A 25,842-nucleotide genomic window follows, 5' to 3' on the forward strand; every position below is an offset into this window, starting at 1 on the left:
AGACGAACTGGATCACCTGGAGGGTGACGAGCGACGCTACATGACGGAGCGCGTCCAGCAGCTCCTCGACGCGGCTGCCACGCAACAAGAAGCCGGCCGATGCGTGGTGGAACCCGGCCTGCATGTCGAGCCCCCCTCCCCCGCCAAGAACACAACGTGACCTCCTGGACGCCGACAGGCGGCGCCCACGACCGAAGAGACCAAGAGTCGGCTGCTAGCCGCAGCTGCACACGCATCACCATCGAGCGTGACCAAGACGGCCGCCATCGAGCAGTCGAGCAGTGGGGTGATCGTCCACCTCCCCCACGCAGGGAGAGGCGCGTCTCCCGCGGCTGTTGATTGATACGTCTCCAACGTATCTATATTTTTTTATTGTTCCATGCTATTATATTATCTGTTTTGGATGTTTATGGGCTTTATTAAACACTTTTATATTATTTTTGGGATTAACCAATTAACCCAGAGCCCAGTGCCAGTTTCTGTTATTTCCCTTGTTTCAGTGTTCCACAGAAAAGGAATATCAAACGGAGTCTAAACGGAATGAAACCTTCGCGAGCGTGATTTTTGGAACGAACGTGATCCACGAGACTTAGAGTTGAAGTCAAGGAAGCTTCGAGGTGGCCACGAGGCAGGGAGGCGCGCCTGCCCCCTGGGCGCGCCCCCCACCCTCGTGGGCCCCTCGTGGTTCCTCTGACCGACTTCTTTCGCCTATATATATCCATATACCCTAAAAACTTCGAGGAGGAAAATAGATCAGGAGTTCCGCCGCCAGAAGCCTCCGTAGCCATCGAAAACCAATCTAGACCCGTTCCGGAACCCTGCCGAAGGGGGAATCCCTTTCCGGTGGCCATCTTCATCATCCCGGTGCTCTCCATGACGAGGAGGGAGTAGTTCTCCGTCGGGGGCTGAGGGTATGTACCAGTAGCTATGTGTTTGATCTCTCTCTCTCTCTCTCTCTCTCTCGTGTTCTTGAGTTGGCATGATCTTGATGTATCACGAGCTTTGCTATTATAGTTGGATCTTATGATGTTTCTCCCCCTCTACTCTCTTGTAATGCATTGAGTTTTCCCTTTGAAGTTATCTTATCGGATTGAGTCTTTAAGGATTTGAGAACACTTGATGTATGTCTTGCATGTGCTTATCTGTGGTGACAATGGGGTATCACGTGATCCACTTGATGTATGTTTTGGTGATCAACTTGCGAGTTCTGTGACCTCGTGAACTTATGCATAGGGGTTGGCACACTTTTTCGTCTTGACTCTCCGGTAAAAACTTTGGGGCACTCTTTGAAATACTTTGTGTTGGTTTGAATAGATGAATGTGAGATTGTCTGATGCATATCGTATAATCATACCCACGGATACTTGAGGTGACATTGGAGTATTTAGGTGACATTAGGGTTTTGGTTGATTTGTGTCTTAAGGTGTTATTCTAGTACGAACTCTAGGATAGATTGAACGGAAAGAATAGCTTCATGTTATTTTACTACGAACTCTTGAATAGATCAATCCAAAAGGATAACTTTGAGGTGGTTTCGTACCCTACCATAAACTCTTCATTTGTTCTTCGCTATTAGTGACTTTGGAGTGACTCTTTGTTGCATGTTGAGGGATAGTTATATGATCCAATTATGTTATTATTGTTGAGAGAACTTGCACTAGTAAAAGTATGAACCCTAGGCCTTGTTTCAACGCATTGCAATACCGTCTGTGCTCACTTTTATCATTAGTTACCTTGCTGTTTTTATATTTTCAAATTACAAAAACCTATATCTACCATCCATATTGCACTTGTATCACCATCTCTTCGCCGAACTAGTGCACCTATACAATTTACCATTGTATTGGGTGTGTTGGGGACACAAGAGACTCTTTTTTATTTGGTTGCAGGGTTGTTTGAGAGATACCATCTTCATCCTACGTCTCCTACGGATTGATAAACCTTAGATCATCCACTTGAGGGAAATTTGCTACTGTCCTACAAACCAATGCACTTGGAGGCCCAACAACGTCTACAAGAAGAAGGTTGTGTAGTAGACATCAAGCTCTTTTCTGGCGCCGTTGCCGGGGAGGTTAGCGCTTGAAGGTATATCTTTAGATCTTGCAATCGAATCTTTTAGTTTCTTGTTTTATCACTAGTTTAGTTTATAAAAGAAAACTACCAAAAAATGGAATTGAGTTTGCCTCAAACGCTTCATCTTTTTAATATCTTTCGTGAGAACGATGGAAAGGAAAATTGTGCTCAAATGCTAGAAGAAGAAGTCTATAAAATGTTTGGCACTAAATATTTGAATGATGAGCATGATTTCAATGTTATTAGTATGAACTCTTTGAATATCCATAGTACTAATGATGATTGCACTAGTCATGATGAAAATATCTCTTATAAGCATATCGATTTTTGTGGAGTGCATAGAGTTTCCAAGTACATACCAAACAGGAAAGATAGATTCTGCAAGAGGCATAAGTATTTGGAAACTAAATGGTTGCAAGAAAGGCTAGATGTTTGTGATGAAAATGTAAACTTTCTTAGCCGTACTTGTGAACTTTGCAATGAACGTGATCATTTCAGTACCCAATGCAAATTCTTTCATGATCGTATCGTGTCCAAAAATTGTGATGACTTGATTTCCCTTGCACATCATAATGAACTTAGTTTGCTCTTGGGTTATGAAGAAATGAAACGTGTATCTAAGGTTATTCCATAATTTGCCCTTGATAGAGTTCTTAATTTTGATCTAGAGGAAATTTATATGTATTGTGCGGTGAATTGCATTGAAAATCCTTATATTGCCAAGTATATAAAGAAAAGAAAACAAATAGAGGATGCAGAGAATACTAATGAAAGGGACGAGGCTTCCCAATATCCTCCTATTATTTCTTATGATGAATCAGGTAATGAGGAGGAACCTTCTATTCAACCAATCACATTAATAAGGAGCTCAAAAAAGAGGGTTAAACCCACACATGATGTGAAGAAGAAAAAGAAAAGACGGAGAAGTAAAGGTGAAAAGGTATCCCTCGCAAATGATGTTGCTCCTATTACTCATTGTGATGATGATAATTGTTATACTATTGGTGCTATCCATACTACCAATGATGAGAGTGATTATGCTTATGATATGAAAAGGCCCAAGCTTGGGGATGCTATGTTTGATGAGAATGACAAGTTTGAAAATATATTTGCTGCAATTAATGTTTGTCCCAAGCTTGGGGATGCTATGTTTAATGAAGACGATATTTGTAGTCTCTCAAGTTTTGATATGCAAACTTATTATGATGATAGCATGCCTCCTACTTATGATGATTATATTGATGAAAGTGGGTTTGGAAGAGTGTCAACTTTAGGAAGTAATGATCCCACTATTTTGGAGGATGTTGAATCTTATTGTGATAATTATGAAAGTGGATTTGGAGAGGTCATGACTTTATTTAGTAATGATTCCACTGTCTTGGAAAAGGTTTCAATTGATTATGATGAGAACAAAGTTGCTACTTATGATGATTATTGTGATGATACTTATGCTATAAAAAGTAGTGATGATTATATTTATAAAGCTTGTCATGATTATGATTACCATTTTTCTAATTTATAGTATTCGAGTTTCTTATGATACTCCCACTATTCCAAATGAGAAGAATTTTGCTTATGTGGAGAGTAGTACATTTTCTATGCTTGTAGATCATGAAAAGAATGCTTTATGTGATGGTTATATTGTTGAATTTATTCATGATGCTACTGAAAATTATTATGAGGGAGGAATATATGCTTGTAGAAGTTGCAATAATATCAAGTTCCCTCTCTATGTGCTTAAAGTTTTAAAGTTATGCTTGTTTTGCCTTCCTATGCTAGTTGATTATTGTTCCCATAAGTTGTTTGCTCACAAAATACCTATGCATAGGAAGTGGGTTAGACTTAAATGTGCTAGTCATATTCTTCATGATGCTCTATTTATGTTACAATTCTTATCTTTTATGTGAGCATCATTGAAATCATCATGCCTAGCTACACTACAACAAAAACAGTCAGTAGACACATCCAATTTCATACCTAGTGACGTCTTATTTCATCTCTAGCCAACTATAGAGCCGTTTAAGTAAAGCATCCTTGGAGCGCCTCCCCACGGACCGTCTCAAACAGATAGACACGCTAGCCAAGCGTGTCTTACATGGCATGAGACGCTTTCTAGGGACGTTCAAAATCGTGTCTACATTTAGAGACGTTGTGTTAGGCATGCTTAAAAATCGTGTGTACATGTAGAGACGTTATGTTAGGCATGCTCATATTACGTCTCTACTCATAGACACGTTTCATTTGCCTCTTATAGTCGTCTCTAAGTATACATAAGAATATTTATACAAATGGAATATTTTACTTCAAATATTACTTGATTACCCGCAAAAAATATTATTTGATTAATTTCGAATTTGTTTCATCGTTTCAAATACAATTATTCTTAATGTCATGGTTGCACATGCAGATTGGTCAAATAATATTGTGATACGAAGACAATATCAGTAACAACATCCAATGCATTAATTAGCAAGAACAATGTCTCCACTGAAAGTACTTGGAGTTCACAGCTGAATAATATGTAACATTCATATGAAACATGCGATGATGCAAATAAATAAGAAAAGATCCTATAGACTGGAACTATTTTTGTCTATGAAGCTAAATTCTATACATAATCTAGAATATTTGTTCATTTAAAGATAGATTCATCAACTACTCCCGACTCCTCCAGTGCACTCCCTTTTCAAGTGCTCCCCAGCCAATCCTAGCTCCTTTAATGCACTCACTTTTCAAATCCTCACCGCCCTGAAAGGGAGAAATAACAACATTTACATGAACACATGTTTATAGAGAAGTGCAAGATAAGAGATTCTTTGATGAAATTGTAAGAAATGTATCATACCAATGCTCTGTGGTTGTGCTGGAGGGGTTGGCTTAACTATTTTTACCTCAAAAAAGGAAGATTCCTGATAAATAACATATCACACATGTGCAGATTGGAGCATACACATTGCTTGAATGGGAACATACTTACATGTGAGCGAGGCCAAGCAATAACAGAACCCATAGCATCCCTTACTGTTTGGAATTTTTCATATGGTCTAACTAGTTTCTCATATCCTAGATATGTACAACCGCGAACACGAACTGCAACGTATTGCACTCCAAGCATGTTTCCTCCAACCACATATGTTTTCTCTTTACTCTCTAAAGTTCCTTTGGCCACAAGTTTGTCTTTGTTTCTCAAGTTCATCGAATACAACACGACTTCAACTTTATCCTATTTTTCAAGAAATGAAACATTTGTTATTGATGAACCTGGGAAGATTTCATTTTACACAAATAAGAACAATTTCACAAATAATTAGACCAACTATCCATTATATAATCATTGTCATCTGGATATCTAGCCTATATGTACCTGCTTTGTGACTTGGTGATGACCATGTGGCTTGGTTGCATTGCTATTTTGAGCATGATCATTCTGCAATTAAATAGGAATACGCGTGAAGGGAGACACGTGGTCAACTATAATCAAGAATGATAGTTTTGAAGAGTTCCATTATATGAAGTTAGTAAGGAGCCTTATTCCACACGCACTTTCGGTTGCACACTTTGCTTTCAAATTAGATTAAAGTCTTATTACAAAATTATTTATTGTGAAAACTTTGCAAGAATGCAGCAAGCAAACAAATGAAGTTCAAGTCATGTAAATTTGTACACTAAAAACAGAATTAACCTAATATTCAAGGGCCAGGGTGTTCCTCAACATCTATGCAATGTTTCCACCAAAAATACCATGTATGCAAGTTTGGTGTTTTATTAGTACTCATGTATCAATTCAAAATTGATTAATTAGTTTCTTTGAATACGATATCTCTTGGAGCAGCAATGATATGTGTGTGACTAACTTTTGGTCCCATCGGGCCAAATCATGTTGCTATTGTATGCAATACAATTTTTTAATACTTGGTTGAATCTGACTTATGATCTGCTAGCGGTGTTACGACATTTTTTGAAACGACCTTGTCAAAATGGGATTGGTGTTTCATAATAATGTCATTTACCTTGCACTTACATACAAAATTAGACAACCTCTTGTACAATCATTGTCATTTAGATATGTAGCATATGTTTACCTGGTTAGTGACTTGGTGAAGTCGTAAACTTGGTTCAGGGCCACCTTGCTGCACTGCAAGATTATTTTCAGCATGGACATTCTGCAATTTAATACGAAAAGATGTCATCGTCATCATTGATAAAAATCTAGATAAGTCCTTGCACGTAGGTTAAGATTACTAGGAAGGTATGTACTAACCCAAACAGGTTACAGTTGCAAACCAAAAGGTTAATATTTCACAAAGTTTTAACTTGATGATAAGATAGCTTTCCAATATTTAACTACTAAAAGGGTTCAACCAATCCCAAAATTACTGACAGTAGATAATTGATAATTGAGTACAAGTTAGTTAACACACCTTAGTGACCGAGAGGCCGTTCCTAAATATAAGTCTTACTGGAGTGATGGCCTTCCCGAGCGCGGGCGACTCGCTGGGCGACCCGCCGGCGCCGCCGCTGGCTCGCCCCCCTTCCCCGCCCTCGGGTCCCGTCCGCCCGCCGACGCCCTCCCCGGCTTCCCCACCGCCTCCCTCCCCCCTCCCCCCCCTCCCGCCGCCTCGCCGCGCCTGGTCTGGGCCGATCTCGCCGAGGCCGACGACATCGCCGCAGGGCGTCCGGTTGTCTGCCGCGACCGTGTTCCCCCCAAGGCTCCGGCTCGGGCTGCTCGGGTTGTTCCTGCCGGTGGCTCGACTCCCAGGGGTGGGAGTCCGGCTGCCCGCGGGGACGGCCGGCGCCGACGCCTGCCGGAGGGCTCGGCTCGAGCGGCCTTGGCGAAAGGCGCGACCTTGGGCTCAGGTGCGCGCCCTCGGGGTCGTCGACATGGCGGGTGGGGCGTCGCCGGCCGGGCTGACCGCGGCGTCGCGCGCACGTCCTGGAGATCATCCGGTCCCTCGCCGCCCTCCGCTGCTCTCTCCCCTGCTCCGGCCGAAGCCCCGGCGACGTCCTCGATGGCGCTCTCGTCGGTGGTCTACAGGCGGTCTCCATTCCGCCCATTCATCGCGGCCTTCGGCGCTCCCGTTCTCCCTCATCCCGACATCCTGCCCTCTCCGGCCTGGCCCCGCCGCCCCCGCCATGCCCGGTCGGCGCCCTCCTCCGCGGCGGCGCTGGGGGAAACCCTCGTCCCTCGACTAGTTTCCCCTGGCTGGTCCTACCGGGCCGCGCTTGTGGTGGGCCGCCCCGTGGGCCGCTTGCCCAGCGCTCCTGGGCCGCCGCCGGCTCCACAGATTGCAGGCCGCGCTCTGGCCGGGCCCTCTGGGCCTCCCCCCCCCTCGCGGCCCAACCCCGCCCCCGGGTGGGCCTCGGCCCGACGAGGCGGTCCATTTGGCCGCCTCTAGGGTTCCCCCGCCAGCCAATCCAGCCCACATCGCCCTCCTCTCCCCCCGTCGCTGTGCCGCCCGCCGCCACCACCAGCCCCGTCGCCCTTGCTGGTTCCCACTCGCCCCCTCCTCCTACCTCGCTGGCCATGACCCGCGAGTGGGATGACGGGGCCGGCCGCCCCAAGCGCCGGGCTGATGATCGCCGGGCCCCTCCGCGCCCGTCGCCGGATGCACTTCGACGGGAGGAGGACCTCCGGCAGGAGCTTGACTCCCGCCCCGCCCGCCGCTCTCCGGCTCGTGCCACCCGCCGCTCCCCGCCCCGTTCTGGCCGCCGGTCCCTTGCTCGCGACGATCGCCGCTCCCGGTCCCCGGCGCGCCGCTCGCCACACCGGGCTGATTCGCGAGAACGTGGCCGTTCCCCGGCCGGGAGGTCCCGTCAATCCTCCCGGCGGCGGTCTCCCTCCCCGTCTCGCCGTCGGGACCGGTCCCCTTCGCCCCGGCCGCAGCCCCTGTCCTCCGTCACCGCCAACCCGACCTCCAACCGCTACCAGCCCCCCCGCGCCCAAGCTGCGTTCCCGCCGACCAATGGGGGGAACGGGAACCGGGGGCGCCAGGGCGCAAAGAAGAAGAAGAAGAAGGGTCCTCCTCGCCCCCCGATTGCTACGCCCGCTGCCGGCGTGGCCGCCCCCCATCCGGGCTCCGCCTCCGCCTCAGACGGTCCGTCGTGTTTCAACTGCGGGCTGTCCGGGCACTTCCAGGTGGCGTGCCCCAACCCGCCGATGTGCTATCTCTGCAAGGACGCCGGCCACCCCGCGATTCTCTGCCCGGACCGCCCGGTGACGGAGGAGCTTATGATGTACGGCCACGGCATCGAGGACATGGGCTTCTTCCACATCGAGGTTCCGGAGCTGCCCCCTCCCTCCCCCTCGCTCCTGGCTCTCGTGACTATCGTTGGCGAGGCCGTCGCCACCCCCGAGCTCATTAAGGCCGAGCTCAACCACTTGTGCAGATGCAAGTGGGATTGGCAGGTGACCCCCTCGGCGGCTAACTCCTTCACGGTGATCTTCCCCAACGCTATGAGCATGGGCTTCTGTACCCGCAGCGACAACATCACCTTGGCCCTCAACGGGATTGTGGTGAACATCTTTGAGCTGAAGTGGGATCCCAAGGCCGTGGTGGTCCTCGACACGGCCTGGATCCTCATCGCCGGCCTGCCGGATGTGGCCCGGTCTGAGCGCGTCATTCGCGGCATGTCCAAGCTTTTGGGCAAGGTGGTGGTGGTCGACGAGCTCTCTCTCCGCAAGGAGGAGGAGGTCCGGGTCAAGGTGAAATGCCTGGACTCCTCCAAGCTCCACGCCACGATTCGGGTCTTCTTCAACGACGACGGCTACAACCTCAAGATCTGCCCCGAGCCTCCAAACCACATCGGTCGCCCCCGCTTCTCCGATGATAGCCACCTGGGGGGCGGCCCAGCTGACGACGACGGCTCTCGCCGCCGCCGGTTCCGTCACCCATGCCTCGAGGATCCTGAGGATGACGAGGACCTGTCGGGGCACTCTCGCTCCCCATCCCCCGAGCCCGCCAACCCACCTTCGGGCCGTGGCGGCTCCGGGGCGGGACGTACCAGGGTGTCGGCCACTGACCTCGCAGTGGCTCTGCACCTGGCCTCTACGCCGGCCGCGCCTCCTTTGCCTCCATCCGAGTCGGCCAGTGACATCTCCAGTGTGGGCCTTCTCGTCATGCCGCCTTCGTCGCCGCGCTCCCCTTCCGCCGCCTCCGCTCCGCTCTCCTCGCTGTCTGCTCCGGACCCCCCGGCCACTCCTGGCTCGACCTCCCCGGTCCCCATGAGTGGCGGTGGGGACCTCCCCGCCGGTGCCCCTGCTTCGGCCCCCCCACCCGTGGGCGGTGCGGTTGGCGACACCCTGGAGACCACCGCCCCGCTCCCCTCGCCGGTGGCCTCCGACGCCCACCTCGCTCCGCCCTCCTCCCCGGCTGCGACGGTGGCCGTGATCGTGGCCTCTCCGACTGACGCTCACCCCCCTCCGTCGGTGGCGTACGTCAAGAGGCCCCGCTCCACCTCGACGCCGGTGACGGCGTCCCGCCGCAGCGCCCGCCTCGATGCGTCCCGTCCGGCGGACTCCCCGGCGCCGTCCGACGCTGAGCGTGCGGAGCTCCGGGCCGCGGTCCGGAACCTCGAGTCAGGTGTGGATCCCGTCCCTCCCAGTTCTTCTAGTTGTTCCTTTTCCGCGCTTGAGGCCGTCCCTCTTGGCCACCTCGCCAAGGTGGCTAATGACTCTGCCATAGTTTTTACGACCTCCCCCCTTAGAACAGATCGCGGCCATTAGGGCTCGCGAGATCTTAGACGGCAAGCTGGCTGAGACTCGGGCGTGCTTGCTCCGACCCTCCGTGGATTCGACCGCACCCTCCGCAGATCTGGGGCCTCCGGTGGCCGACGGTTTGATTCGTGGCCGCACCCACTCTCGCACTGCCGCTCTTCGGGCGTAAAGCGCCTCCCGTGTCTTGGGGTCAAGCAGCCCCCCATGGGGGTTTAGATGCGAGCCCTTTTCTGGAACATCCGCGGCTTCAGCCATGATGGCCGCCCCCGCCAGCTCATCGAATACATGCGAGACGAACACATTGACATCATTGCCATCCAGGAAACCATGCGCACTGAGTTCTCCCTCCAGGAGCTCGAGGCTCTTAGCTCCCACCTCTTCGCCTGGCATTGGCTCCCTTCTAGTGGGACCACTGGCCACTCTGGCGGCATCCTGCTAGGGGTGAAGGATGCCACCTTTGAGGTTGGGGGCATGGATCGGGGGGAATTCTTCGTGAGTATGGAGATCTTTGAGCGGGCCCTCAACTTCAAATGGCAGGTCGTGATTGTCTATGGTCCGGCTGACCATAGCCGCTCCCCGTCCTTTTTAGAGGAGCTTCATCTGAAGATCTCCAACTCTCTCCTCCCAGTAGTTGTGGGCGGAGACTTTAACCTCATCCGATCCCCGGAAGAGAAGAATAATGACCGGATTAACCTCCCCCGGATGCAGCTATTCAATGACTGGATCGCGGAGCTAGGTCTCCGTGAGCTGGACCGGACGGGTGCCCGGTTCACTTGGACTAACCGTCAGGCTGACCCGACGCGATCCGTGTTGGATCGCGTCCTAGTTTCCCCGCAATGGGAATTATGCTGCCCCCTAGCCTCGCTCCGGGCGATTACCCGGATCGGGTCTGACCATGTTCCCCTCCTCCTCTCCACGGCCGACGAGCGCCCCCCCGCCCCACCGCGTTTCCGGTTTGAGCTCTTCTGGCTCAACCAGGCCGGCTTCCGGGAGGCGGTCGCCGCCCGCTGGATATTGGCCCGCTCTTCCCCCCATCGCGCCATGTCTGCTGTTGACTCGTGGCACTTCTGTGCCAAGCTTGCCCGTCAATTCATGAAAGGGTGGGGTGCTAACCTGGGCCGGGATCTCAGAGAACGAAAAAAGGCCCTCCTCCTGGCTATTCAAGCTCTGGATGCCCGTGCTGACACGTCTGGAATATCCCCAGATGAGTGGATGGTCCGTTATGACCTTGAAGACCAGCTCTCATCCATCTACGTTGATGAAGAGGCCTACTGGCGTATGCGGGGTACCCAACGATGGGTACTTCGGGGTGATGCCAATACCGCCTATTTCCAGGCGGTGGCGAACGGCCACCGGCGCCGAAACTCCATTCATTGCCTTTGGGATGGAGATACCCCGCTCGTTCACCCCTCGGCCAGCCGCACCCATGTGGATGGCTTTTACAAGGCCCTATTTACCCCCACCCCTCGGGGTGGGGCTAGTCTCGAGGTCGGGGGCCCACCTAGTTTCTGATGCAGTCAATGCTGCTTTAGTGGCTCCTTTTGCTGAGGAGGAGGTTCTCGCGGCTATCAAAGGGATGAACCCCTCCTCGGCCCCGGGGCCGGATGGCCTGCCAGTTACGTTTTTTAAGACATTCTGGCCGACCATCAAGCCGGAGGTCATGGCTCTGTTCGAGGAATTCTTCTCTGGCACCATGGATCTTGGGCGCCTCAACTATGGCATCGTGACTCTTATTCCCAAGGTCCCGGGCGCCTCCGACATCTGCCAATTTCGGCCAATCACCGTGATCAATGTGATATTCCGGATTCTGGCCAAAGGGTACGCCAATAGGGTGACCCTGCTCGCGGACACAATTACCCACCCAAACCAATCCGCCTTCATTCAAGGCCGATTTATTCTGGATGGGGTTCTGGTGTTCCATGAAGTCCTCCATGAGGTTCGGCTACGTCATCATCGAGCGGTGTTTCTGAAGCTCGACTTCCACAAGGCCTATGACACGGTCCACTGGCCCTTCTTGCGGGAAGTCTTGCTTCGCAAGGGCTTTGACGACCGGTGGGTGACTAGGGTTATGCAACTTGTCTCCTGTGGACGGACCGCGGTGAACATCAACGGGGACATTGGGCCCTACTTCCCCACCCTCTGTGGGGTTCGCCAGGGCGACCCTTTCTCACCGTTTCTGTTCAACATGGTGGTTGATGCCCTGGCAGCCATCCTTGATAAGGCCAAGGATGTTGGCCACATTCACGGTGTCGTCCCTCACCTAGTCAGAGGGGGGGGGGGTCTCCCTCCTCCAATACGCAGATGATACCATAATAATGGTGGAGGGCACTGCCCATGACATTGCTAACCTAAAGTTCCTCCTCCTGTGCTTCCAACAGATGTCGGGCCTTACCATTAACTTCGATAAGAGCGAAGTGATGGTGCTCGGGGCACCTCCCGAGGAAGCACAGTCCATAGCGGACCGACTTAACTGTCGGTTGGGTTCTTTCCCCACGACTTACTTGGGGATCCCCATTAGTGACTCGCGCCTCACCGTGGCGGACCTCCGCCCCACGGTGACCCGTATGCAACATCGGGTCGAACCCTGGAAAGGCCGTTGGTTGTCGAAGGCTGCCCGGGTGATCCTTATTAACTCCTCGCTTGCTAGCCTCCTGTGGTTCCTCATGAGTTTCTATAGCCTACATGAGACCCTCCATCAGGAGATCGCCAAGTACCAGTCTAGATTCTTCTGGGCTGGGGAGGGGGATAAGCAGAAGTACCATATGGTTAGCTGGCCCGATATCTGCAAACCCAAGGACCAGGGTGGTCTCGGGATCCTGTCCTCCCGCCGCATGAACATAGCCCTCCTGACTCGTTGGCTCTGGCGCATTGCCAATGGGGATGGAGGCCTATGGCTCACCATCATCCAGAACAAGTATCTCCGTGGACAGCCCCTTGCATTCTGTCAGCGCTCGGGCGGCTCCCAGTTCTGGCAGGCGGTAGTCCAGCTGCTCCCGGTTCTCCGTATTGGCACTTCCATAGCGATCGGTACCGGATCATCGACCCTGTTCTGGTTTGATCGATGGCTTGGTGACTCCCCCTTGGTCGCGCGCTTCCCTGTGCTCTTCTCTATTGCAGTGGACCCGCATATATCTGTCGAGGCGGCCCTTATTGATCTAGGGCGCCTCGCCTTCCGCCGCCCCTTCGGACCTCAAGAGGTTGCTGCCTGGGACGCTCTTATGCTGGACATTGCCCTCCTCCCTATGGACAGCCTTGACTCCCCGGATGTCACCTCCTGGTGACTTGAGCCCTCCGGCTGCTTCTCCACCAAATCCCTCTACGCGGCCATTGCACCCTCGACGGCCCCCGAACCATTTAGTTTGATCTGGGATATTCGCCTGCCCCTGAAGATCCGGATCTTCATGTGGCAATGGATTCGTGGTCGCCTCCCGACTGGTGTGAAGGTTCGTAAGCGAAATGGACCTGGGAACGAGAAGTGCCCCTTGTGCGACACGATGGAGGATGCTAACCACATCTTCTTCTTGTGTTCTACGGCTCAGTTCCTTTGGTCCTGCTTCCGCGAAACGGTTGGGGGCCAGTGGTGTAACACCAACTTCCCCGACCTGCTTGCGGAAATCCAGGCCTCCCCCCCCCCCTCGCTACCGCCATATCAGATGGCTCTGCGTTGGGATCCTTGCCTGGACGCTTTGGACCGTCCGCAATAAGCTTGTCATTCAGAAGGTCCCTCTTCGACGTGCTACTGACGCCATCTTTAAAATGTGTGGATATTTGCAGCTCTGGCGGCCGCTTAGCCGCCCCCAGGATCGGGTCGTCATCAACAACCTCATCGCCGACCTCCGCTCGATGGCCTTCAGCTTGGCGCCACCGCTCCCCCCACCACCCCCGGAGCCAGACTAGATGTTGTGCCGCACCCTCCGCGTGCGCGCCTTTCTTTTTTTTTTGTTTCTCAGGGCTTGTTGAGCTGTGCCCTCAGCATTAACCTTTCGACTTCTTGTGGTGCTTGACCTTTGTGTGCGTGTGTGTGTTGTTGAACCTTGTCGTGGTGCTTGGCTTTATCTATAAAGCGGGGCGGAAGCCTTTTTCGGTAACACACCTTAGTGATCACATGTTCATGTGGTAAATGTGCATTGCCACAACCCTCTTTGGATTTGGTTTACTGCAACTCCTATTAAAGCAATAGTTCTAAGACATTAGAATGGATCTGCATTAAATAGTACATAAAAGTCCATTACATTACCTGCATGGTAGTTTGTGGCTCCTGCACATCATTATTTGATTGTTCAAGAACATTATAAGATTCAGATTGGAGATTGTTATCTCTGTCATGTGGAGTGACCTGCAATAAAATTATTGTAATAGCATAACAGTGTTCATTAATTTCATCTTTGCGCAAATATAACTGCTTTTGATATGCTAACTTGATAATTTTCTGTACGAGAATCCACTTCATTTCTACAAATCTCTCTAGGAAACTTTTTGGCAAGGAATGCAACAATCATAGCCATCTGACCTCTGACATCCCCTACATCACCTTTGACTTCCTTTACATCACCTTTGACGTCCTCTACATCATCTTTGACATCTTCTACATTATCTTTCACCATGCGTACTTCATACTGAAGATTTTCTTGATCAGATTTCCCAACAAAAGTTATTCCCTGAGAAACATTTACTCCGCTCCAATACTTTTCATCATAGTAACCTCGAAGTTTTGCCCTTTTATCAAGTGCACCTTTAAAGGCTTCAGTATAATCGTCAATGGAAAGGCTACCATTATGATCGATTTTCCTTTTTTTCACTCCTCATTAGCTGCATCCTATTGAATAGGAATAATTATTAATTCATTACTATACTATGGAATAGATTGTATGTTGGACTGTAGACAAAATAAGTAGAATGTACCATTATTGTCTTCACATTGTCGCTTGTGTAATTGCCATCTTTTTTCTTATGAGCTTCATCCCATAGGTCAATCTTGTGGATTGGTCCTTTCCTTTTGATTTCCTATCCAGCAAAGTATGTTAGGTCCACTAATAGTTATTTTTGAAGATAATTGGTTTGTCATGTAATAAAGACTATGAAAAGTATCATTGTCACCATCTCTTTTTGTAGCCTGACATGGCTTTTTCTCCCGGTTGTGTGTGGATTCTTCTGTTGCTTCGCACACTCTGTGTTTTTCTTGCATAACTTCTGCAAACAAATTAGATGCAGACACGTAATGTTAACAAACTAATGTTGGAGTTCAGTTTGAGCATGAGAGGATGAGATAATAACCATGTGTGAATCCTGGCACCACATTCCAACTAGAGTCTCCCATTGATGCTCATTAACACCTATTGGAACATCACTAATAATTTCCTGGAGAGACCTCTCTTTTCGTTTGAAATATTTTTTCTTCAAGCGAGATTTGTAGGCTCTCCATCTTTTGCAAACAGTCATTAGGACCCAGTCTCGTGTAATCAGCTTTGTCTCAGATGGATAGACAAATTTCTCCTTCAACAAAGTAAATTTAATTGTTTACATGTGAAATGAAAATAAAGATGTATGTGATGATACATCAAAAAAAGATGTATGTGATGATGTACCTCTACATCGTTGATCATGTTGTTCTTTCTCTGGGCAAATAATTCATTGTCCCATGTTGGAATGCTCAGTGGTGCAAATGTGGAGTTCTCTACAACGTCGCTAAGATAGCTACTAAGAATGGAACCAGACCTTTCATTCGGAACACCTTTTTTGTTAGTCTCCACAATTATCTTTCCTCCATCTACCTAGGATAAATTCTTCAGCCGAAATTTCCCTACAATCTGCCGCGTCTCTCCATTTGGCCCTGCAAGCATGAATATCCCAACATGTCAGAAACCAGTATAATAAAAACCTCATTCCAAAGAAGATTAGTCATGGTTACAAATTATCTTGATTTGGCTAGTGGATTCATGACATCTTGCTGGTGCTATATTATCAATCTCTGAGGACCTTGTAGATTTTCTTCAGCAAGCTGCAGATGTTCTGCATCATGCATTGTAAGGTTCAAGTCCCGAAGTCATCTTGGTATCCTCGCCATCGTTAATCTGCCAAATTAACAAAAACTACAGACCTCAACCAAAAGTTCAGTGCGGCATGGCATGTACAGAGAGAAAATGCCTTAAGTCTTCAGCTAGCATAGCTAACTCGTACACTGTTACAGAGAGCTGGAACATTCAGTTAGGCAAATGGCTACACATCACCTTGATGTCTCTTGAGCTCATGACACAATCTACAACGAGATGCTTCAGATTTTCAGTTTGCAAAACATGAGCTCAGTATACAATCTTTACAAGCAAGATTAGAACTAAACAAAGGGTCAAGCCTCAGCAAAACATTACAAAGCCCTGATGACCGAGTTAGCACAGCTAAATCAGTGCACTATGTTACTTCCTGTACCAGCGAGATGGAAGATGCAGTTAGGAAAGCGGCTACATAGTACATTGATGTCTCTTGAGGTCATGACAGAATCTGCAGCGAGATGCTTTAGGTTTTCCAGTATATTCATCAGCATCAAAAACTACAGGGGAGTTGAATAGCTGTAGCACTAACAGAACAATAAATCTCAGTGCAAAAGCTTCAACATTTGTACAATTCTTCAGAGAACAGAGGTTGTGCTGAACGTTTCTTCAGACAACTAGATAATTGAGGTACAATTCTTCAGATAACAGAGGTTCTGGCCGCCTCGCCTTGGGCTTCGTCGCTGCAGGAAGTCTCGGGGTTCCCTGTGGCAGCAGGCCATGGGACGGGGGAGACTTAGGTCGGAGTTGGGGAATTCCAAGATGATTTTGTCTAATCACTTAGAGAATAGAGGGTTATCTGCTAATTCCGCTTAAGTGGATGGTTAAGGATCCCACCTTTAATCGGTGGCGTTCATTACAGATCTGAGGGTCCACGTAGGAATTTTCAGAATTTCACTGACTACCTATTTCCACTAGATACTTCACCAATATCAAGCATGCAATGAGATCTAATTCTGCCTAAAAGTTAAGTTAATGCAAAGCAACACATGAACAATCTGAAAGAACAATCAGCAGTTAAGTGGTTTCACTAGTACAGACTACAGAACTACAAAAACAAGTGCTTACCCAAACAGTTTACAAAAAAACAATTGGGATGGGACTCTTCCCAAATGGTTCTGCCAACATAGTTTTTGGATATTTGTGCTACTAGTACCTATGTGTGATGTGGCTTAATGGGTGTTACTAGTTACTCTGCTCCTACCATGGAGCAGAGCTCCTGCGGGTTGCACAACCGGACAGCAAACCTCCACACTGATTAAGCCACAAGAACTCAATCTAAAGATCAATGAATCTCAGTAATTTCTGCACCAAGACTTGAGAGAGCACGTCACAATGGTGAGGACCAATACGAACCTGGGGCGCAGCTACCCTAGGCAGGATGGCTGAACTCGTGCTTGCTCTGCTTAATCCACCTGTAGGTTGGAGATGAACTTGCTTGTTGTAGCAGACGATTCCTGTGACCTTCCCGCCCAATCGCCACCGTTGGCCCCAACGCACACACCAGCCGGTCTCTGTCCCGACCTCCACGGCCAATCGCCCGACCACCCGCCCGCCGAGTCCCCGTCAGTCCGCCCACCAAGCCAATCGATCCCCGTTCATGTGATTGAGGCGATGCACATCAGCGAACGGATTGGAGGGATCCCATTAGATGGATTGGGATGGATTAGGAGGTGGAAGAAGAGGAGAATTGGAGAGATGGCGGCGTGGGCGAGGAGAAGTGGAGAGGGCGGCGTGGCGGAGTGATTGACGGGCATATTTTTTTCCAAAAATAAGAGCGCTGGCGCGCTATTTCCTGGCGGCAAATGGAAATAGTTGCCCCAAATGCCAAAATGATTTCCTCCAAAAAAATTGAGGGGAAAATGATTTCCTCCAAATGAAATCAGCGAAAAAAGCCTATTTATTTTTGTTGTACACAAACAACCAAAAAATGGGCCAGGTCACGTGCTCCATTTTTACTGTTATTAGCATACATTGTGAAATGTTTTCTCCTAGAAAAAGTATAATTCCATTGTATTATAATGTATAATGGATTTTTGCATCTAAGAGCATCTTCAATGCCGACCCTCAAACCGTCCGCATACGTCTAGACTGCATGGTGCGGATGTTTTTTGGCGTCCAATACGGTGTTGTATGGGTTCGCTCGGCGGTCTGGACACACTTCTTCCCAAAAACCGCAAACAAAGTGTGGGGGGAGGGGGGGGGGGGGGGGTTGCGGCGTCCGGACCGCTGCCACGTCCGCTTTCTGACTACCCTGGCCGACCCAAAAATCCCACCTGCCTCTCATGCGCTTTCCACGAACGCCCATGCCGCTTGCCGCACCGCATTCATGTCGGCCCAGAGCATGCATCGGCTCGCATTGATGCATGTGATTTGACCGAATGAGAGGGCGGCACTGACGGACATGACCACTCGGGCGTAGCCGCTTCAATGCGGACGCTGCGTACTGAGAAACCAACTCTGTCCGTGCGCCACATTGTAGTAGGTTGACTGCCACTTCGCCTGGCCTGGTCGTGGCTATTTAAGCCGTGCGCAAGTGATACATAGAGCCGCACTCCCCCTCCCTGACCACCGTCCCCTCCTCCTCCCTGTCACCATCCCCGAGCCCAGCGGCGATGTGAAGTTCTCGTTCTACATGATGGTAGGCAGAGGCGGTGGAAGTCCCTTGTCTGGCAGGAGCGGACCCATCTTCTCATGGAGGCCCCACGTGAAGGAGGAGCCACCGTCCCTGATGCGTGCGTCCGCGTGAAACGGGAGTCAACATCCCCCCAATGCCTCTGCCACATGAAGGATGAGCCCGCATTGACAGACCCTCATCGCCGCCACGCCGCAATCGCCGCCCGATAAAGGAGGAGCTTCCACCCGTGATCATGAAGGAGCGTGGTGCATCCTCCACTACCCCGGAGGAGGTGGTTACGGCGGTGCGTCGGGCTCAAGTGCCATCGTATTTGAGGAGGAGCGCGCGGCGAGGCAACAGGAGCGGTACGGCTAGCGCAATGCCGCTCCCCGCTTTGCGTTCGTCAAGAGCGACGTGCCTCCAGGATGGGTCCCCAACGATTTGGACCTTGCTGCCGCGTGGCCGCTCGACCGCTTTGTTACGACCGCTGAGACAGCCGCCAGGCGCCGCAGCAGGAGGCGGAGCATGGTTGTCCTTGTGTCAAAATTTCATAATCCAATATGGATACTTATTTGGTTTCAAATTTTTTGCCAATAGGCGGTGAATTGGTTTTTCAATTTTATTTTTTATTCTGTTCAGCCAAAACCATTGAAAATTTCCCACAATAATAATCATATGGTTGTCGTTGTGTAAAAATTTCATTATTTTCTGGACACTTTGTTTTTCGGTTCAAGTTTTAGGCCAAATTTTGGCTGAAAATGAAGAATGGATGATTTTCTCAAACAGTGACTCTAAATTTGATGAAAATTTGATAGAATAGTAGCCATTATATGGTTGTCCTTGTGTCAAAATTTCATCAAACTCTGGACACTTTATTTTCGGTTCTAAATTTGGCAGTTGGTACTGAAATGGTAGCAAAATGCTGCCAAATTTGGTAATGTTGGACCCACCATTTGGATCCCAGCAAGGTAAAAGAAACCTACAATCCGATAAAAATGACTCGGTCCATGGATATCGCAGAATGTTTCTATCTAACTGCATTGCCAGTTTGCCACTTCCAAGTTCTGATAGTCAACAGCCTTAGAAAAATGCACTTGTGACATTGTGGCAACACATTTTACAATGGCCAGACAAAAGAACATCAGTCTGATAAAACCTAGTTTCTTACATTGAAAAAGACGAGTGTCTAAGGCATGATCTTAAAAAGAAGAATTCACAATTGTATATTCAACATTTCTCGGCCATGTAATATAACAATACGAGATAACTGCAACATGTGGGAATAATCAATAAACCAAATGTGATACTTAATTTCCGGAACAGAAATTCTACAGAATCAACTTAAAATTCACAACCAAGTACACTTGGGCTGTGCCCTGAATTAGTACGAAAAAAAATACAACCACAAACTATAATAAAGCATTCTGACTTTGTGCTTGTAAACCGCTACCAAAACCATAACTAAAATTGTAGTTGCATGCAAAGAACCACACCAGCAAAGAGCTTCCACCATACTTCAGCCTGAACCAAAAGCACAATGCTCTAATCTGTTTCATCCGATGATTCGTCAACACCCATGTCAAAAAGATCACGAGGCCTGACTTCCACAAGAGTGAACCCAAACTCATCCGTTTGAATGCCAACTTTGTGGTAGACATCGTACCAATCACAATTAAAGAACACCACCTTGTAATCATTGTATGACAATTCAAAGATGTCACTTAATCTGCCATAATATCTAACACCATTTTCTGCAATGTTCACTACACCACTATTTTGTGTGACATGCACTGACTCATGACTCATCGTGTGGAACCTAAAGCCGTTGATGACATAGCCACTGTAGCGCACCCCATATCTGTTGGGTTTTGCAGCCAAAGCTCTTACCTTTTCTGTAATAGTTGATCCATCGCTTTGTAAAACCTGTATGTTCAATTAGTTAAATTCAGGTGCCTATATAATTCAGAGTACATGAATACGGTAAAATGTACCTTTTGTTCCAACCAGTCAGCAAAGTGTTCATTAATTAACTTAGTGGTATCAGCTTCTGTCAAATTAGCTGTCACATCGTTTGCTATTCTCTTCGGCCACAAATTCACTGTAACAATTAAATTATATGAACTTGGCAAACTCTAAACAAATTAATTAAAGATAGAAGTGATACATACTTGCGGAAATCTGCAAGCTCATCACAATGTCGCAAGACATATCGGTGCGCTTGAATAAGAAGCCGGCTATTAAACTGCCCAACTGGGACAGCCTTTCCAATTGGCTCACCAGCACTATGGAACATGTACAAATCTTTTATCTTGTCTGAAGGATTGGGGTTTCTTGATGGTCTTGTAAAATGTGTAGTTCCTTCTAGAAATCTTGAACAAAAGGTCAAGCATTCTTGGGCAAGATACCCTTCAGCAATTGAACCTTCAGGAAATGCTCTATTGCGCACAAGTGCTTTCAGCCGAACAAATGATCTAAATTTAATTAAGCAAGATGTTACTTCTCAAAACTATTGAAGATTAAATAAAATCGAAGTTAAAGTGCCATACCTCTCTAGGGGGTACATCCACCGATAGTGCACTGGACCACCAAGTTTAACTTCTTCAACCAAGTGCACCATTAGATGCACCATGATAGTAAAGAATGATGGAAGAAAAATTCTCTCCATATTGCAAAGTGTCATCACAATACTCTCTTGAAGTTCGTCAAGCTCAGAGACATCTAACACTTTCGAGCATAGTTTCTTGAAGAAATTAGACAGCCCGATAACTATTTCCATGACCTCTTTGTGTGGGTAACAGGATCGAAGTGCTAGAGGAAGAATATCTTCCAGAATAACATGACAATCATGACTTTTGAGACCTGAGATTGTACAATCTTTCATGTTGACATGCCTAGAAAAATTTGATGCATATCCATCGGAGGTCCTAATATTGTGCATCACTGAACAAAGTATTTCTTGCTGTTTTCTAGACATAGTAAATGGTGCATCAGGCAATACTATTTTTCCATTATCATCTACAACAGGATGAAGATTATGTCGAATTCCATTTTCACCAATTTCTGCCAAATCAAGCCGTGCATTAAGGCCATCCTTTGTTTTAGAATCAATATCCAACAACGTTCCAATTAAATTATCAAACACATTCTTTTCTATGTGCATTACATCAAGATTGTGCCTTAACTTGTTAAGTTCCCAATATGGCAAGTTGAAAAATATTGATTTTTTTAACCAATCCTCAGGCTTCTTCTCAGGCTTACCTTGGTTCTTAATTGACTTCTTGTTGCCTGCCTTCCTTTTACGCTTCGGTTCTTGATTCATTTCATTTTCTTTTTCACTGTTTTTGACCTTCTTTCCGCCCTTTGCTTTCTTTGCTACATTGCCTTTTTTGCCTAACACAAACACTCTGCCTTGCAACCTTTTCAAAGCTGAACTACCACTCATAGTTGTCGGTGCCAATTCTATCTCTTTAGTGCCATCAAATTCCTGCCTTCTTCGGTTTCGAAATACATGACCCTGTGGTAACCAGCGACGGTGACCCATATAACAAAGTTTCATACTCTTATTCAGGCGAAATGATCTTGTACAAGGACCACATGATGGAAACCCATATTTACCACTTGTGCTCCAACCGTACAGGTAAGCTAATGCTGGAAAATCATTTAAAGTCCATAACAGTGCAGCCTTGAGTGGAAATATCTCCTGCGAGGAAGCGTCGAATGTGTCTACACCATCCCATAACTGTAAGAGCTCATCAATCAGTGGCTGCAAATATATATCAATGTCATTCCCAGGGGAAGCTGGTCCAGGAATGATCATCGATAAAATTAGAGATGTTTCTTTCATGCAAATCCAAGGCGGTAGGTTGTACGGGATAAGCATCACTGGCCAAGTACTATGTTTTGAACTCATACTCCTAAAAGGGTTAAATCCATCACTCGAAATGCCAAGGCGCGGATTACGAGGATCAGCAGCAAAACCGGGGTATCTAGCATCAAGATCTTTCCAACACTCGCCATCAGCTGGATCCCGTATCTTTCCATATTTAGTACGACCCTCATCATGCCAACGCATGTCATCTGATGTTTTTCTTGTTGCAAAGATCCTTTGAATACTCAGTATCAAAGGAAAGTAACGCAACACCTTGGCTGGTTTCTTCTTCTGCTTAGACACACATGGCAAGACTCTTGATCAGCTCGTTCACCTCGGAAAAGCATGCAATCATTGGGGCATGCATGAATTTTCTCGTAGTCAAGGCCTAAGCCACGGATGATTTTTTGTACCTCATAGTACTTCTTTGGTAGTTGTGCCTGTGGAAGTGCATCAGACAAAACACCAAGTAGCGTTGCAAATGATTCTTGTGACCATCCATGTAAGCATTTCATGTGATACAAGGTGATGAGAAATGACAACTTAGAAAATGCTTTACATCCAGGGTATAACTCCGTGTTTGCATCCTCTAAGAAGCTTGCATATGTATTAGGTTTCTTCCTTGTTTGAGTATCTGCATTCTCATCCTCAACTGAATTAGGTACCATATTCTCAAATTCAACGCCATCTAATTCACCATCAGATGTGCTTGATAAAGATTCACAACTGTTAGCCATAGAAAAGACAGCACTTAAGAGTCCTGGCATGTCATCCATCCTTCCATGGTTGCCTTCTCCAACAACATTCCTTGGGATGCCAGGAATAGATAGATTGCCACTGTTATCTGATACATGAGCAAATGCAAATGATGGTTCACTGTAATCCTCTCCATGGCAAACCCACTTAGTGTAACCTTGAAGAATACCATCACATCTCAAGTGAGTTTTCACTCCATCATAACTCTGCATAGCTTTATTTCGGCAATTTACACAAGGACAGCGAATTCTATCACCAGCCGGAACATCATGGAATGCAAAAGACAGAAATTGCTCGACACCATCTTTGTAAGCAGCACTAGCTCTTGGTTGACTCATCCAACCTCGATCCATTGCCCTTTGATATGCCGAAGTAATGAAACAAAAAAAAATATGTCAGTGTATAACTTTACATGTGTTATTTAAGAGATGAGAGCTGATTTAAATCTTTTTGCAAGAAAAGCATGGAATACATAGATATTTTAATTCAATGATTGGATCCTAAAATATTTCATCAACCTTGAATTGAAAAACATCAAAAGATATGTGCCATTGTAGGTTTAACTAGTATGCAAAGACGCCACTCAGTTCAATACAATTGCACATATGCTGCCATCTTTCTCCCCATAATCCCAACTCTGGCTACATCGAAAGGAAACACACACCACATGAACAAACAAAAATATAAAACAGGACACATGATTGATATTATATATGCAGGGCCTTCAATTATCTAGAAATATTCACTCTTTCTAATCGCTGTAGGGACTTCTTTCCTTCTGCAAAACTACTAAGATTGTTGGACTATCTAAGTATCCAAACTGAGCATAAAAACCATATAATAGGGTGCTTTAAAAAACAACTGTGTTAATTTCCCTGCTTTATATCATCATGTTATTGATGATCTTGTGCATCTCAGGTAAGCACCATATACAAAAATCAAGCTACAACAGAAGGTAAAAAAAGGCCAATGATCACAGTCAGTATTATTATATATACAGTTATCACCATACTGGAAATACACTCCGTCCCAATTACAGAAACCTGGAGGATATGTGCAGCCACCTGAATGAAAAATGAAAAGCATGTATAAAAGGGTGTTTGCAATGCAATCTAAATAATTAGTGGGCTGCACTGCATACACGTCATATCTATTTGTTCTAAGGATAACAGGAAAAAGGATATTAAGTTGGACTGATTAACGAGTCAAATAAGACATCATTGAACAAGAAACAGAGAACATATGTGATGATCTACAATACTGTATTGAAACTTAAGACCAATTGAACACCCTAGTTTGGTTAAAAGCTTACTTTGCCACAACTAAGCCAAAAGTAGTAATTGTTACCCCTCGGGACAGAGTGTGGCTTGCCACAAAAGTGTGGCCAAAATATACTCCTTAATCATGTGACTAGTAAAGTCGCAAGCCACAACTGTGTCAGCCAACTGAACACTCACTCACCTCAGAAATTATGTGTGCCTAACCATAGGTCTGGCAACATTTGGCTGGAAACCAAATAGTCCCCAAGTGACTTGCAGTTGTTGAAGGGTAGCCGGTCGCATATTTTTACAAAGTTAGCAAGCAGGGCCTAAGAGAGTAATTATCAAACAGTGCATTCCAATGCACACGATCAGTTGCTGCATGTGTTTACACCTTCAGGAAAAGGGGATTTTTAGGATACACTACCACTTGCCTCATTGGCGCATGGTAGGATATGCTGAAAAGTCAACTTAGGTGAGTGGCATGTTGCTGATTTATTTATAAAAAATCCTGGAAGATTGCAGCTACTTACTTGCATTATGGAAGTTACTGTGCTCTTCAGTGTTGTAAGCATGATTCAGCTTCATACATGCTACATATATGGTTTCAGTACCGAATAGGTTGTCCACTTTACATCCAATGCTTGATACTTTTGGACAAATTGTATGTCTCTCTAGAATTTAAACTCAATTCTTAATGATACAACAAAATAGATAAAAACATACCAAAAACTTCAAAAAAAGAGTATGGGATACAAAAGAGGTACTTTCTCGAGTTGAGATTGAAGGCGGGTTGTTTGAAGCCAAAGGCGGTGGTCCAATCTATGGTTGTTCCAATTTGTGGAGTTGATTCAGTCCAACTGAAACACTGGGTGTTGAAACTTGCAATGAAATATATCTTCCTCTTCTTTTTCTACAAAATGAAATGAAATTGATATTAAAATGCATTCCCTTCCAAATCAACAATATGTTATACATATACACAGTCCCCTGCATATATGCTGATACACAATTTTTGAGTTCAAATTTAATTTCATTTTCATCATACACTGATAGGAAGAACAGAAGAGAGAGCTTTCTCAGAAAATACCCCTGTCCCAGCCTGCTTGCTATTTGTTGACAGCAAGTCCTGGGCGGCAAAGTCCGGCCGAGCAGGCGAGCAGCCCGGGATTGGCCGGAGCAAAGCGCCAGAGCCGGCACGGCAGGCGGCGGCTCCCAGCAGGAGGAGGCGTGGAGCAGCACGTCCCTAGCGACCAGGCAAAGGGCCGGGGACGACCGAGGAGCGCCGGGGCAGAGGGGCTAGGGGCAGTCCTTGCGGAGGGCATTCACCGGCGGCGGACGCGGCGCACTGGCAGGACTAGTTGCAGGAGGCAGGAGATGGAGTTGGTCGTTGGAGGCTATGGAGATTGGGAGGGGGCGCATGGGTGGAGGAGGAGCCAACCCGTCGGCGGCGGCGGCATAGATGGGCGGTTCAGGACGTGGTGGCGGATAAGGTGAAGGAGAGCGCGCGC

At 47.4% G+C, this 25,842-nt stretch overlaps 2 protein-coding genes across 13 annotated transcripts; both read right to left on the bottom strand.

Annotated features, from left to right (window-relative positions):
* Window positions 1–4,524: 4,524 nt before the first annotated feature.
* Window positions 4,525–17,595, bottom strand: LOC125535931 (uncharacterized). The gene is made up of 12 exons (XM_048698999.2): window positions 17,188–17,595; window positions 15,764–15,858; window positions 15,373–15,617; window positions 15,062–15,280; window positions 14,885–14,977; window positions 14,690–14,791; window positions 14,025–14,603; window positions 6,156–6,236; window positions 5,438–5,500; window positions 5,051–5,296; window positions 4,919–4,964; window positions 4,525–4,821 (listed from the first exon to the last, which is right to left on the bottom strand). Exons 7-12 carry the CDS (start codon window positions 14,235–14,237, stop codon window positions 4,814–4,816), a joined length of 657 nt encoding a protein of 218 aa, XP_048554956.1. The 5' UTR covers window positions 14,238–14,603; window positions 14,690–14,791; window positions 14,885–14,977; window positions 15,062–15,280; window positions 15,373–15,617; window positions 15,764–15,858; window positions 17,188–17,595; the 3' UTR covers window positions 4,525–4,813.
* Window positions 17,596–19,731: 2,136 nt separating this feature from the next.
* On the bottom strand, window positions 19,732–25,842 carry LOC125532209 (uncharacterized). Of its 12 annotated transcripts, none has more exons than XR_015615801.1 (7): window positions 25,422–25,837; window positions 25,099–25,244; window positions 24,085–24,136; window positions 20,995–23,429; window positions 20,617–20,919; window positions 20,440–20,546; window positions 20,054–20,371 (listed from the first exon to the last, which is right to left on the bottom strand). XR_015615801.1 is itself a non-coding variant. In XM_087543277.1 (6 exons), exons 3-6 carry the CDS (start codon window positions 22,518–22,520, stop codon window positions 19,991–19,993), a joined length of 2,019 nt encoding a protein of 672 aa, XP_087399403.1. In that variant the 5' UTR covers window positions 22,521–23,429; window positions 24,085–25,244; window positions 25,422–25,842; the 3' UTR covers window positions 19,732–19,990. The 12 variants fall into 12 exon arrangements, 2 of the variants coding, with proteins under 2 accessions (XP_087399403.1, XP_087399402.1); XR_015615795.1 differs by having other exon boundaries at window positions 24,085–25,005; XR_015615803.1 differs by having other exon boundaries at window positions 20,995–21,307; window positions 21,707–23,429; window positions 24,085–25,244.

The sequence above is a fragment of the Triticum urartu genome, chromosome 2A, assembly GCF_056163025.1.
Source record: "Triticum urartu cultivar PI428250 chromosome 2A, HENAU_Tu73, whole genome shotgun sequence".
In the NCBI taxonomy this organism is placed as follows: Eukaryota; Viridiplantae; Streptophyta; class Magnoliopsida; order Poales; family Poaceae; genus Triticum; species Triticum urartu.

Bases quoted from the DNA above. Each gene is read 5' to 3' on its own strand.
- LOC125535931 (XM_048698999.2), bottom strand. From the start codon at position 14,237: ATGAAGTGGATTCTCGTACAGAAAATTATCAAGTTAGCATATCAAAAG. The intron at 6,237-14,024 runs GTAATGTAATGG...ATTAAATTGCAG, and splicing joins AGCCACAAACTACCATGCAG to AATGTCCATGCTGAAAATAA. The intron at 5,501-6,155 runs GTAAACATATGC...ATTTAATTGCAG, and splicing joins TTCACCAAGTCACTAACCAG to AATGATCATGCTCAAAATAG.
- LOC125532209 (XM_087543277.1), bottom strand. From the start codon at position 22,520: ATGCGTTGGCATGATGAGGGTCGTACTAAATATGGAAAGATACGGGAT. The intron at 20,479-20,846 runs GCCCAAGAATGC...GATACCACTAAG, and splicing joins CAATTGCTGAAGGGTATCTT to TTAATTAATGAACACTTTGC. The intron at 20,372-20,439 runs GTACATTTTACC...TTGAACATACAG, and splicing joins CTGACTGGTTGGAACAAAAG to GTTTTACAAAGCGATGGATC.